Source organism: Malus domestica, chromosome 15, assembly GCF_042453785.1.
Source record: "Malus domestica chromosome 15, GDT2T_hap1".
Classification (NCBI taxonomy): Eukaryota; Viridiplantae; Streptophyta; class Magnoliopsida; order Rosales; family Rosaceae; genus Malus; species Malus domestica.
In genome coordinates, this window is record NC_091675.1 from 949,798 (window position 1) to 965,449 (window position 15,652).

Here is a 15,652-nt window from a genome sequence, read left to right on the forward strand (position 1 = left end):
TTGTGACATATAGGCTTGTCCTTGAACCAACACTCCCCAAGATGGAATTTATCACAGTGCTTGCATTGTTGCTTAGTTCTTTGACCTGCATTGATGTTGCTGCCTTGGTTAGGTCTTAAGTTGTGATACCCTTTTCTTTCCCATTTCTTGTTCTTGCCCTTCCACTGTGGTTTCTGATTGCTTGCACTGGCTTGACTACTAGATCCAACATTGAGTGATTGAAAGGCTTTCTCAGGTGCAGAGTCAGCATGCCTCTCGAGTCTTTGATCAAAAGCTTTTAAGGATGCCATCACATCTTGCACACTGAGAGTTTCGGTGTCTTTGGTTTCTTCTATAACACTCACTATTGAATCTTAGGGTTTAGTCAAACTAATCAATAGCTTTTGGACAATTCTTTCATTAGGCAGTTCCTCACCATATGTTTTCATCTTGTTTACAACATCAAACATCCTAGTGAAGTAGTCTTTTAACAGCTCATTTTCCCTATACTCAAAATCTCTTCTAAGGGACTAAAGTTTTACCTTTCTAACTTTAGTGTCTCCTCTGTACTCTTGCTGTAAAACTTCCCAAGCTCCCTTTGCAGTCTCTTCATTTGCTATTCTTGGAAAAATGGTGTCTGAGACAACACCTTGAATGATTCCAAGTGCTATAGCATCCTTCATCCGATTCTGCTTCAGTGTTTTGAGTTGTGTTTCTGTGAGATCTTCCTCTAAAGCATCGATCTCCATCTCAGGTAGTTCATACCCGTGTTGAACCATATCCCATATATTATAGGATTTGAAAATGGTTGTCATTCTTATTCTCCAAAAATCATAATTCTCCCCATCAAAGACTGGAGCTTTTAGCTCACTGCTACTGCTGGATCCCTTCATTTCAGGGTAGTTTGTTTATTGTTCTTGTAGAAGACACTATGTTGGTGCTCCAGAAATCTCTATTTGCACAGATTACGCCCAGACTTCCCTTTTTTTTTTAGATCAGTAACAAAGCTCTGAGGCCATGATAAAGTTTGTTTGTTTTGTGGTTTTGATTGATTGTTTGAACCGGTTTCCTTTTTATTAGAATGACAGAGAATGGAGAGAACTTGGAGGTTGGATATTGGTTGTGCTAAAATGCAATAACCCTTATTGATTAAGTAAGGTGAGATTTTACAAGAGTATGGTGTATTGCCATCACCCATACCTGTTAAAAAAATGATTGACAAGAGACTTTAACAACCATTTAAGCCTTACTACTCCAGATTACATCCTAACCTTTCATTTGGGGGTTAAGTGATTTAATCTGGAGTGTACACTTGTCACTCACACACTTACATCCACATTTAAACAAAAACTAGCCGTTGGAGACTAAAACCCTTCATTTTCTTTCTTCTTCTTCGATGCAGACAACACCCTTTGCTCGGGAGCCCCTTTCTGACTTCGACCCCTCGACTCCAGGAGCTGGTTAGCTTCCAACATTGACCTTATCACCATCTGAACATCAGGTTTGAGACTAACGATGTATATGTAAATATACAGGTATTAAGAATTGTGATTAGAGTTTCTGTTAATTTACTTAAACTCCATCAACTTTATGCAATAAAATTGGATTTTTTCTGGTTTTAAGCATCGATATGCGAACGGAAATTAATTTTCGAATATAATAGTGGTTGATTACAATTTGGTCGGAAATTTTAATTTTTTCACACATTTTGGTTAGAAATACATGATTCTTCTAATACTCGTTTAGAGAATTCCCAAACCTTTCACTGACACAATTTTTTAACCTTAGGCTATGATTGCTGTGTAATTTTTCAACGATTTGTACCCAAATTCCCTGATCACTTGGATTTTGCTGATGTTCCACAAATAAAAGACAATAACCAGAAGGTGCAAGATAACTTGAACTTGAAACATCGAGTTCCCAATGTGCGTAACGTTCTCGGAGCTGAGTACTAACAACCTTTGATTCATCGAGAATGAATGTGTACAGAATGGCGGCGCCACCATCGTGACCACACCAAATCTTTTGCGAGTGTTCTGGTGACAGAAAATTGAGTAGCTAATTTTTGTGTATGGTAATGCGTAGCGTGCGAACGGGGAATGATGATTTTGGAACGTTTATTTGTGTATTGGTCCTCCAAATAAGTAGGGTGAACTGCCTCAAAGCTTCCGGAAATGTCCCAGTTTTCGCCTTCACATAACACCATTTCGGAGCTCCACCGCAGACCAAAGCCTGAGCCTCAACTTTCTCTGGCTGCAAGTTCTTCAATGGTAGCAACACCGCCGAATTGGTAGAGGAGAATTTCTCTCATGTAATCAATATTTAATTTTATTAGCATCACCGGAAGCAATAATATAAAATATAAAAAAAACATTGTTAATAAAGGCTTGCCACGTATCTAAAAGATGCACTAATGTTCAGTGAGTCACGCCGTAATAAAATATTGTGACATAATAAAATCTTTCATTTATGGAGTTCGGACTTCATCAGTGTATTTCTCACAAAAATATGGAATTTTTCTGTATTCTGACCCTATTATGCCTATTCAAACAACTCTACCAAAATATTTAGAATAATTCAAAAGTCACAAACTCATATCTCAACCAAAAACACTTTGTTCACATTTTAAAGCCCCAGTCCATCGGCCTAATAGAGTTCATGAAAGCCCACATACCAAGCCCATTTCGAGGGAAGGACCAAATTCTCAACCCACAGTTAGGAGGGCCTAATGCCACATCATGAATTAAATATAAATATTACGTTCCACTTGTATTTTCTTCACTTATAAGTTATAACTATAAGGTCTTTAGTTTAACTCTCATAAGTTATAACTTATGCATTTTGTGACTTAACTCAGAAAGCAACCAACCATAAATAAACAAGAACGGGTGAAAATCCTCTAAATTTTTCCCGTGGGATTTGAGAGAATGATTGGGGAGGTATCAGTTGTTTGGTTGGTGAAGGGGAAAGGTGGCTTTTATCCCTTATGAACACAAACCCGTGACCTGCGTATGAATCTTGCGAGGCCTCTCTCAGTAACCCGTGACCTACTAAGTACTAACTGCCATTTGCTAAAAACTATCATTCTACTCTGCATCTAGCAAAGCTAGACTCTTATTCCCCAGACAAAAACTGTATCACTTTTTGTTTTTAGAAATTAACAATCATCATGTTCCATCCGGCTGCACCATGTTTTTTAATTACCAATCTATCCATACACATACATAGTCTCGTCCCATTGACGGTAGTCACTGACATTAGTCGCATGTGATGAATTTGTAAAAATCTTTTATTAATGAGTAATGGGGTTCGTAAAAAGTATACCACACATTATTATATCAACAAGCTCACGAACAATAATTCATGATATTTGTCACATGTGATAAATAAACGTAAAATATAACCAGTTACAAGATAGATTATCTCGACTCTCATCGTCTCTTTTACCTCTCTCCATTATCTATATAGCAAAATATTATTTAAGCTCTTGGAAAAGACACGCATCGTATAATTGACATAATAGCTGACTACCGGCACACACGAGCATCCTGCTGGAATTGATTCCATTCTTATGTTTGATTCTGCAACATGTGGACTGTGGGGTTAACCATTTTCGATCCCTCTCTTAATCTTAATTTTCTTTGTACACTAGCAGCTCTTTACAGGTGCAGCCGTTGATCTCCCAACATGCACACCAAGACAACCTCTGCAAATTGGCTAAATTGACGGTGCAAAACCAGTTGCCTCATGTTTTGTTGTCGTACATATGACTTTTTGGTTTTGGGCGCTTTTGTTGATAATTATACAATTTTTTATTTATAATCCTCTTACATACTGTTCTTTAATTATTTATGATCGATCATTAAATTTAGTAGATTAAACGAACAAATGACAAGTTAAATAGAAGTGTGTAGGGAAGAAAAATTGTGTTTTTATCATGGAGTAATTAGGTTTTCATCCTTATTTTTACTACTCTATTGATTAAAACCTTATTACTTTTCAATTTTTGATCAAGGTCCTTTGTATTAATAATATCATTAATTATTTCAATAATAAAATATTTTTTATTTCTAAATATATTCATTTAATATTAAAAATGTTACAATTAGTATATTTATATTTATGGCTAAATTTTTTATCATATATTTTTATTTTTAGTTTGTACCCATTTTTAATTTGCAACCCTTTTTTAATTTGTACCAATTTTCCTTTCAATTTTAATTTGTACCCATATATTAATTTCTTTTTGTGCCCATATTTTTTACAGTTTTATTTGTATTGTACCCATATTTTTTTATTTATTTGTACCCATTTTTATTTTTGCTAAATGTACCCATTTTGAAGAATGTACCCATGTTTTGATACAATCATTTTTTGGTTATTTTTTATGAATGTACCCATGTTTACACACACACACAATAGTATATTTATATTTTAATATTTTTAATCCCACAAATTATGTTTTTCATTTAAAATCTCATTACTATAAACAACTATAAATTTTAATTTTTAATTTAAAAAATATAGTAACGTACATAGAAATAAATTATCAATTAATTTTAGGGACTTGGATCAAAAATTGAAAACCAACAAAGTTTCAGTCAAAGATTGTTCATAACTAGGGACCGCATCCAAAGTCTCCCTTTTATCATTTTATCTGCTTGATGGTGCGCAGTGGGAGGTTTCAAATATGAAGATGAAGAGCTGGTTTAATTTCCATGTGAACAGAAGAACCCTACTTGAAGGACTAATACATAGTTTTGGAGCCTTGCTTATGTGCGGGGATAATGCTTATCATGTAAAATACAAAGTCATATATGTACTTAGGAAATAATATGTACATAAAGTTAAAATACAGTCGCAGTTGAGATCATAGCTCAGCTGGGTACAAGCTGTACCTTTGTTTGATTCTATATCGTTTCTATGAAGAAAAAGAAGAAGAAAAAAAAGTCGAAAAGAAACTTTTCTACATTTGCATTTGACATTTTGGTGAAGCTAGCTGACAGGGAAAACGACTCAAAGGTTCCAGTTTTGTTTTTAACAAATCTTAGACGCTAGGAATCTCGAAATCGAATTCAATGCAACTAAAAAGATTAAATTGACAAGAATCTATATCATTAAGCAACCATCATAATTATTTATTAATTATTTGATGAATTCTCTGTAGCTTTTTACAGTGAAAATGATATAAAATGGTATGGGCGAATCGTATCGTATCCAAAAAATAATAACATATTGGTGAATATGTAATAAGAACAAATGGATATTAATATTAGCACATAAATAAATACTCTTAAACATATGAACTACTAGCCTCTTATTTGTAAATGTTTAATTTAACATCGGTTTACGTTTCATTTTGTAATTGGAATCATAGTAATAAACAGAATTTTACATATATAGTTTATAATCTCAACAAAATTCACAGCATTATATTGAGTAGTTCGTACAATTGTTTGTCGGTGTTCTACATCGACAAATATTGATAAATAAAAAACCATGATTAAAAGCAAAAAGCTTCCATCTTAGGAAACTTCTGGGATGAAGAATACATACCTGTGTCTGATCGAAAAGAACACATATGTTATATACGATATACCCGTGGGACAAAGATATTTTGTCTATGTTTCTGACACTTGCTCATTTTTAGAGGAGAGATTTTTCAGTTATACCTGCTGGGACAAAGATATTTTGTCTATGTTTTTGACACTTTTTTATTTTTAAAGGGGAGATTTTTCAGTGTGACTAGTACACAAGTTGGTACATTATGTGTTATTATACAAATGATGAAATATGTGTGTTAAAAAGTTAATAACTTAAAAAATAAAAAATATCACAATTTACATAAAAACACATGATGTACCACCCGTGTTTTCGTTATGTATTGGCACACCGACAAACAATTGTACGAACTAATCAATATAATGCTGTGAATCTTGTTGAGATTATAAACTATATATGTAAAATTCTGTTTATTACTTTTATTCCAATTACAAAATGAAACGTAAATCGATGTTAAATTAAACATTTACAAATAAGGAACTAGTAGTTCATGTGTTTAAGAGTATTTATTTAAGTGCTAATATTAATATCCATATGTTCTTATTACATATTCACCAATATGTCCCAATATAACGTTCGTTAATTATCAATGCGTCATGTATTTTAATCAATTTTGAATCTAATTATTCAATATAATATATATATATATATACATATATATATATATATATGTGTGTGTTGACCCTAAAAACTACCAAGCCTATGTGGCATGCAGACCGAGTAATTAGTAAGCTAACTACGTCCTTCGGTTGAATGCGGGGCGTGCCAACTCGTCGGCCGATGAGTAAAATTTGTTGATGTTGCGTTGGGTGCGCTATTGACTTCTAAATCTCGCGACTGCGGCCGAGGAAGGAACACTCTCGGCCTTCGGGTTCTAGAGCCTGAAGACAAGACTGCTAGTTCTGCAAAGTTCAATATCAAATTCGGCTTTCAATGTGCCGAATGTAATAACTTGTAACACCTCACTTCGCCGAAAAGGCTAATGAGATGACCTCTACCAACAAGGATTCGGAAATCCTTCTCGACTGAGACTTGGATAGGTAACCAGTCACCCTCGACGCAGTGCTATCTATGTCAACTGAAGATGCTGCGAGACCGGCTGGTTCTACGGTGACAGTGCTATCTATGCCGACTGAAGATATCACCGATTGCTTTCACAGTACTGTTGATGCCAACGGAAGATGTGTCAGCGAAAAGAGAAAATAAAAATCTCAAAGTTGTTGAGAGGGTTTGCGCATGGCAGTTTTGTGTGTTGAATTGGAGGTCTTGCACAATCACTCATATTTATAGAGACATGCATGCTTGATGTGGCTTAATCTCCAAAGAATTGTATTTGACCTTTGGCATGACTTGTGCAGATTAATCTCCCACTAGTCCTTATCTTAAATTAGGTCAATACCAATTTGATGGGATCAGAACCATCATAATTGTACGCGGTTATCCAACAGAATCAAACCATGCTTTATTCAAAATCTCCACATCCTTGGCCGTAGGATTTGATGGAATCAAACCATCAATTTGCATCAAAATCTCCACATCATCTTGGCCGTAGGATTTGATGGAATCAAACCATCAATGCATGCGTGTTTATCCCCTGAAGACTATGCTAATTATTAGCATATAATTCTTATGCCAACAATTATCTCAATCTAGGATACGTGTGGCTCCATTATTTTTGGTGGTTATCAGGGATTTCATCTTGGTATTATCCCGCGCATAGAAGAAGATCATGCACCTCGACAATTCTAGTTGCACCCATCACGCTACTCCAATCTGATAACAAGAATTCCAAGTCTATTCGAACTATACGGCTTGTTTGGAGATAATTATTTTCATAAGAAAATGTCGAGATAAACCATTATTAAAAAATAAATATTATGATAAAAGACCATAACATTATCCTTTAATAACAAAATTATCCTCACTTCTCCATTCAACGGTCGGGAACCATGCTCACTTAACGGCCTCGATCGCTTAGGCCGATGGTGTAAAATTGGGTCCAAACAATATGATGTTAATGGTTCACCTAATCATTGAATTTAAGCGGTACTGGGAAAAATTTGATAGAGACATATTTTAATTCTTGTAACTTCACTCATGATAATTTCTGGAAAAAAAAAATGTAAATACAACAAATTGAAACCAAAGCTATTTGTAAAAATGTTGTACAGCAACAAACTAATTCCTAGCTCGTCTATGAACATTTTTACTTTTTCGACTGATTTTTTACTGTAAATTCACCATTTGTAAGTAAATATTCGTACGTATCTCTATACACTATCATATATTTTCTCACAGAACTTGGACCCAGATGCCCTCACTCGGTATACTCTGGTGAACCACATACAAAAGATAATATCCAGAAGGCGCAAGATTTCCCGACCCCGGTGTCGTCACTAGAACTTGGTAGGTCGATAGTGCCACATTTGTCACGCTCTCAGCTGCAAGAACAAGCACCCTCTGATTCATGGAGAATGAATGAGTCGTAAATGATGGCGCCACCATCGTCACCGACACCAAATTTGTAGCTAAAGTCCCCGTCACCGAAAATCGAACGGCCAACTTTTGTGCGTAAGTGATCGTACCTTGTGAATTCGGTGCAACAATTTTGGGACGCAAGTTTGCGTACTTAGCGTCCAAATAATCAGGATTAAATGCCTCTAATCTCAATTCAGTCGGAAAAAGCACGTTCTTAAACTCGTAATAAATATGAGGATTACTGCCCCCAACGAGCACTCTACCGTCGCGCAACAATATTGCGGTTGAATGGTACATCCGCGGTATTGTTGTCGGGTTTTGCTGCATGAACCGTGACCCGACTGCATTGTTAGGCTGGTACAGAACCGGATTTAAAACCGGGTTCCGTCCAAATTCCCATCCCGCAGTTCCAAGCGCTGCGCCATTGATAATTAAAACGGTGCCGTCAGGAAGCAATGTCATGTCTCCCATGACTCTTGCTTGAGGCATAGTCTCCACAACCCACTGCGGGTTCGGGTCGGTTATTTTGATCCGCCCGCATGTTTTTAAAGCTTCCACAAAAGTGCCTTTAACAGCCTTCTCATGAGACCCTTTCGGAGCTCCGCCGCAAAGCAAAACCTCCGCCTCAACTAACTGAGCTTGTAAGTTTTTTAACGGCAGCAACACGGCGGACCCTGTGCTCGGGTATGACCTTGGATCGCCGCCGGGGATTTGTGGGTAGGTTTTAACGATGATGTTCTTCACGTAATCGAACAGAATAGCCCGATTATTGGCGAAGATAAATAAATTCCCATCGACGTTGAGGAAAACAAAAGGGTAAAGATTATTTTCGATTTTAGCGTCATTAGTCTGCACGAGGAACGGCAGACTGTAGACATTGCTCGAAGACGCACTTTTCGGATAAAACTCGTAGTTGAACTGTCGCCTGCCGCCGATGATTATCTGCCGTCCGTCTGGCAGAATATGGTTGGTGGCGTACCAGCGGCGGGCGGCCAAGCCGTTGTCGTACTCCTTCCAGTCACAACCATTGCATGGCTCGTAAATCCTCACCTTGCGCTCCCCGTCGTTGAAGCCACCGGTTTGGATCAAGCGGCCGTCGGGGGAAATGGAGCCGGAGGAGCACCAGACATCGGTTTGGACCATGAGTGGGCGGAAGGAGTTGGTGGGGACGTCGTACTCAACGGAGTGGGCAGTGCAGTCAATTTTGAGAGCGGTGTCGTTGGGATCCTCGCGGCATTTACCATCGGGCAAGGACAAGTTGGACATGCCAAAGTCGGTGCGGTCGTAGATGACGACGCGGTCGTTGTGGAGGAGCTGCAAGTGCATGGCGGTAATGCCGATGTTTTGCTGCAAGAGCACCCATTTGCCGCCGGCGGCGTGGGTAGACTTAGAAATTATGAGGAGGAAGTTGAGTAAGAAGAAGAGGAAAGAAAGAGAGAGGATTACTTTTGGGTTCATTCTTTCTTTTGTCGTGTGTTTTGGTCTGTTGGTGTGAAATGTAGAAGTGTAGGTAGGATTTGTAATGTCGAATGCTTTGGGGTGGGTATCTTTAAATAGTTGTGGGGTGGGTGTCTTTAACAGAGATTTTTGAATGTAATCGGAACACGGAGTGATACATCACGTGTCACTATAGAAATAGTGAAATATATGTGTGTTAAAAAGTTAATACTTAAAAAATATAATTTATTACCACTTATATAAAAATACGTAACGTACCATTCGTGTTCTGGTCAGAATGAAAATTTTCTCGTGTCTTTAAATTGATGTGGTGGTTTCGACCAAAAAAAAATTAAGGGGCTTTTGGATCTAGGTCCAAAAACATAGGTAATTTTTTGGACTAAGTCCATTTATCAAATTACATATTTTTATATCAATTTTGCCCCTTCAGATAAAAATATTTAATTTCATTAAATTTTTTTTTATCATTTATTCAGTTTTTAAATTTGGAATATTTAAATACTCAAACTAAAATATTATCTAGTAACTACCTACCATTTATAAAGAAAACAAAACCAATATAATCTAGTAACTACCTATTGTGTAGGAAGAAAGATGCTTTATTCCTACAAAGCAGATATAATCTACCTGCAAAACAAAAATAAACTACCTATTGTATTGGAAGAAAAATGTTGGGAACCTACATGGTGGAACATAGAAATATAAATATGATAGAATATACCTCCATTAAATAAACGAATTTTGAGGGAAGAACACAAAAATATCACCCATGAAAAGAAGAGACAAAAAAGAGGATGATTGATTCCATGATCTAACAGAGGGAATTGTTTGGAAGAAGGAAAAAAGGAGGGATGAAACGGACTGGGGGTTGAGCCTGAGGTGATTATATGGTTATAACTAATCTTATAATTAAGGGATTAGTTAAACCACAAATAATCCCAAAATTAAGAAATTTTATGTATTTACTACAATTCGTAAACTCAAAGGGTAAATATGGTACAACCCACAAATAAGCATACGTGAAATCTCAATTATTGAACCTATTTAAATGAAATTGACTAATCTTACTAATTGCCCACAGAATTGGATGTATATAAGTTGTCCCAAAAAGGGGTGGGGGCTTTAAATGTATAGTTGTGGTGGAGTGAAAAGATAGGAACCACATGCACGTAAACGTGTGGGGACAGACGGAGGAGTCCCGTCAGCAACAATGAATGTTGTCACTAGATTGAAGAAGAGAGCAGATACTCAATTTTAATCTCAAATTTTACAGTAAAAATGCTAAAAGCTATCTTCTTTCCCAAGGTTTCTTTGAATTTTTAGTTTTCTTTCAAGTTTGGAGTGCATTACGTATGTGTTGTGGTATGGCTTGTGCGGTTCAACATTAACATTCAATTTTTTTTGTCCTGATAAGTGAAAGCAATGATTCAAAATTTTATTATTATGTTGACCAATAAAAGTTGATAATTTGTTTTGAACTTTGGTATAGAAATTTTCTGTTCATTGAAAATTGCTTTCGAAAGGTAAAATATTTTGTATGAATTTGGATATCAAGTTCTATTTGACAACGTTTTCATTTTACAATTTTGATTTTCTACTTGAAAGTGAGAAAGGAATATGTGATTGATAGAAAGATGAAGAAATAAAGAAAACTAATGAAATAATTTAAAAGTGAAAACAACTTAAACGTATGTTTTTCGGGTTTTAATTTTTATTTTGTGCTTTTTCTTGTACATCTTGTTCTACATCTCATTCTTACTTAGGGATGGGCAAATACCCATCGGTTATGGGTAACCGCGGAGATAAATAAACAGTTATGTGTATAACCGTTTACTCGTGAAATTTAAATGGGCGGTTATGGGTATCAACCGCGGTTATAAACGGGTAACCGTTTACCCATTTATTTTATATATGTAAAATTAACACAAACCATGTTCCCTATTGGACAAAACTTAGATCAATGCTATTGACTATAGTACATGATTTATGTAGCTAATATAATATAGTTTTCCTTAACCACTTTAAATTTCATGGTCCATTATATATATTATGTTAATACTTTACATTCCGAGTTAAATAACCTAAGAATATTGTCTTTTAACAGTTTTCATAACCCAATAATACTTAGCAAATTTTATATTACCTTCATTGTTAACAATTAAAAATATCGTCTGTAAACTATGATTTCAATAATTTGAATGGTATAAGGACTTAAAAAATTAAAATGCAGAAATGTATGATGAATGTACCCTTAATGGTGTTTAATTGTTAGAAAAAGAAAATTATGACAATTTTTTTTTTAATTTTCAAGTTGTTAAAAAAACACATAGATGGGTGAAAAAGGAGTAAGTGGTAAAAAAGAAAGGATAAACGGGTTAAAAAATGATAAATTGGTAAACAGGTATTAAACGGTTACGATTAAATGGATACACGGTTATGGGTACGGTTAACCATTTATAAACGATTATGGGTATGAGTATAATCGTTTAGGCAATTATCCAATGGGTAAACAGTTATGCAGGTATGAGAATAAACGGTTATAGATAAATAATTACGGTTACCTGTCCTCTATAACCGTTGCCCATCCCAATTCTTGCTCCCCACTTTCTCTTAAAAAAAACAAATTGATTAACTAATAATATGTGCATATTGTCAATGTATCTGTGAATTTGTTTAGAAGCTCGCAATGATTTGGGGTACCAGAACTTGGTCAAAGGTTTTTAGGTACAAGATGTCGTGTTATATATATTATAAGAAATCATACTCATCTGGGTCCTACCTATGTGCTCAATTGAATGCCCCTGAAGCTTGGGGCAATACAAAACGTGCAAGAAATAGGCTATTATAAAGAGCCACATTATCCTTTTTATCTAGTTTTTTAACCCTGTTTTTTGTCTGCCTTGATTCGTCTTCTGTTAATTTAGTTTGTGATCGAAATTTTCACTCCAAATATTTCTCTAATTAGTGGCGTTAGAGCGATAGCTTTCTTAATTTGTTATGATCTTGAAAAAGAGACGCATCTCTGATTATTTATTGTAGTTAACGTAACGTTACTTTCTAAAGTTTTCTAGTTTTTGTACTATATAACTGAGGAGTTTCTAATCTCTATATTTAGATTTTTTGCATTTCGTTACATCTCAATCATTTTAATAATTTAATGACTTAGAGCATCTCCAAATGAGATGTCAAATATAGTATGTCAAAATTTTATTTGATGGCTGATGTGGTAAATTGAATACAAATGCAAAATTTTATTCTTTTCCAATATATGTGTCAATATTTATTTTATTATTTTATTGGGCCTAAAGTTACATTAACTATTAAAAAATAATCAAAATTAGTTTTAGTTTTTATTCTATTGGTTGTTAATGGGACCCATGCATTAAAAATTAAATTAAATATATTTGACTCCTTTTTTGTTTGCTGTCAAAAAAGGCAGCTAGAAAGTAAGGAGTCAAATGACTCACATGCCACATTATATATGACATATTCATTGGAGAACACTTACATGTCTTTTAATGCTATTTGACATATTTGACATCTCCTTTGGGAATGATCTTAAATGTAATTACATGCAGATTAACGCACAAAATATTATAGCCCAAATATTGAAAATAATACAGAAGATTCTACTGAGTAGCACCACCGATTTTCTTAATTTATAAATTCATAATGTATTTTAATTAATTAGATAGAAAAATATGATATCATCGATTTGCTTAACCATTGAACTGAAGAAGTGTTGGAGTCACTTAGTATTATGGTCTAGTGATATTCCTCTTCATTTATAAGTGAAAGATATTAAGTTCGTTCTCACCAGAGGTGAATCCGAACCAAATTATTGCTAACCATTGCAAGGCTTAGTTCACCCTTTTTTTTTTGTAAATAATATCGTTTGTGAAAATAAAAAAATGATAACCGTGACTTGCCACCAATTGTCTATTTAAAAAAAAAAAAACATTATTAATAGTCTTGGGCACAAAACTTGCAAGATAAACTCTTTGCAAAGTACATAAGATAACGCACTGGCGCAGAAAAAAAGTTGGACGGAAAATATATACAACTTCATTCATCATATTAATTACAACTTGTAACCTTTGGTAAAAAGATCAAAATCAAATAGAACAAAACAACTTGCAAATTGCTATTACCCTAATTCTTTAAATGACACACATATATAAGTAATCAAACTGTTGGCTTTTGTAGTTTGATCTTTGTCTATGAACATTTTAATGTTTTCAGCTCACAATTAATCATTTTTTAGTAAAATAAAAAGGAAGAGGAAACATTAAACATAGTATACATAAGGTATTATATATACCTTCATTTTATCACAGAATTTGGACCCAGATGGCAGCACTTGGAATTTCTTGATGAACCACATACAGAAGATAATATCCTGAAGGTGCAAGATTACGGGAAGCCGGCGTAGTCACCTGAACTTCGTAGGTCGTTGTCCCTCCCTTTATAATGTTCTCCGCCTCAAGAACTAGCAGCCGCTGATTCATTGAGAACGAATGTGTATTAAATGACGGTGCCGCCATCGACACTGACACTGATTTTGTTACTAGGTTTCCCTTCACCGAAAACTGAATGGATAGTTTCTTTCCGTAATTGATCTTAGCTTGTGATTTGGGTGCATTGATTTTCGGACGCAAGTTATTGTACTTAGCGTCCAAATAATCTGGACTAAAGGCCTCTAATCGCAATTCCGTAGGGAAAAGCACGTTGGTGAACTCGTATTTATCATGAGGGTTACTACCTCCAACTAGTACCCTACCATCACGTAACAATATTGCGGTGGAATGGTACATCCGCGGTATGGTGGTAGGATTTTGTTGTTCAAACCGTGATCCAATTGAGTTGTCAGGTCGGTACACAACTGGGTTGAGAACCGGGTTCCGCCCATTTTCCCAACCTGCAGTTCCTGATGATGCACCGTTGATGAGTAGAACAGTACCATCTGGAAGCAATAACATGTCACCCATGACTTTAGCTTGAGGCATAGTCTCCACAACCCACTGCGGGTTCGGGTTGTTTATTTCGATGCGAGCGCATGTCTTTAGAGCTTCCACAAAAGTACCCTGATTTACCTTGGCAAAAGACCCTTTTGGAGCTCCACCGCAAACCAAAACCTCAGCCTCAACAGACGGAGCCTTCAAGTTTTTTAACGGCAGCAACACGGCTGAACCGCTGCTAGGGTAACACCTTGGGTCACCGCCCGATATTTGCGGATACGTTTGGACCACCTGTTTCTTTGCATAATTGAACAGAATAGCTCGATTATTCGCGAAGATAAATAAATTCCCATCCACATTGAGGAAAACAAAAGGGTAAAGATTGTTTTCCTCGCCTGCGCCATTGGTCTGCGTAAGGAACGGCAAGCTGTAGAGATTGCTCGAAGACTTGGTCTTTGGATAAAACTCGTAGTTGAATTGGCCCCTGCCGCCGATGATGATCTGCCGTCCATTGGGCAAAATATGATCGGTAGCGTACCAACGGCGGGCGTTTAAGGCATTCTCAATCTCTTTCCAATCACAACCGGTGCAGGGCTCGAAAATCCTAACGCGGCGTTCTCCAGCGCCATTTCCCCCAGTTTGGATTAAGCGGCCATCGGGAGCTACAGCCCCTGAAGAGCACCAAACGTCGGATAAAACCGTGAGAGGGCGGACAGTGTTAGTTTTGACATCGTACTCAGCGGAATGTGCGGTGCAGTCGTTATTAACGCATGCTCCGTTGGGTAAGGACAGGTTAGAGGGGCCGAAGTCGGTACGGTCGAACATGACGACGCGGTCGTTGTGGAGGAGCTGCATGTGCATGGCGGAAATGCCAACGCTTTGTTGCAAGAGCTGCCATTTGCCACCAGCAGCGTGGGTCAGAGAAACATGAAATAAGAGGAGACTTAACGAAAGAATGAAACTAGTTGACTTCATTTTTTCTGTTTTTGAATCCCTTAATTATGCTTTAGCTTTGTGGGTCTGTCTCAACTCTCAACCTGAAGCTCTTTAAATACTAGGATTTGAGCTAACCACAAGTATATTATAAACGCGTATGACCGACAAGATGCCCGGCAAGTGAGAGGGACTGTTGTAGTTGAAGAATAATTCAATCTAATTAACCTGATTTTCACAGTACGTAGGATATGCTGGCTAAGCATATGCTAGGGTTTAGGTAC

The 15,652-nt window shown here is 36.3% G+C and overlaps 2 protein-coding genes across 2 annotated transcripts; both read right to left on the reverse strand.

The window, feature by feature from the left end:
- Positions 1-7,615: 7,615 nt before the first annotated feature.
- Positions 7,616-9,549, reverse strand: LOC103450407 (aldehyde oxidase GLOX-like). The gene has a single exon (XM_017336110.3). It carries the CDS (start codon positions 9,475-9,477, stop codon positions 7,834-7,836), a length of 1,644 nt encoding a protein of 547 aa, XP_017191599.1. The 5' UTR covers positions 9,478-9,549; the 3' UTR covers positions 7,616-7,833.
- A 3,970-nt stretch (positions 9,550-13,519) lies between these two features.
- LOC103450408 (aldehyde oxidase GLOX1-like) lies at positions 13,520-15,451 on the reverse strand. The gene has a single exon (XM_008389749.4). The coding sequence runs from the start codon at positions 15,408-15,410 to the stop codon at positions 13,809-13,811; it is 1,602 nt and encodes a 533-aa protein (XP_008387971.1). The 5' UTR covers positions 15,411-15,451; the 3' UTR covers positions 13,520-13,808.
- Positions 15,452-15,652: the final 201 nt, after the last annotated feature.

Bases quoted from the DNA above. Each gene is read 5' to 3' on its own strand.
- LOC103450407 (XM_017336110.3), bottom strand. From the start codon at position 9,477: ATGAACCCAAAAGTAATCCTCTCTCTTTCTTTCCTCTTCTTCTTACTC.
- LOC103450408 (XM_008389749.4), bottom strand. From the start codon at position 15,410: ATGAAGTCAACTAGTTTCATTCTTTCGTTAAGTCTCCTCTTATTTCAT.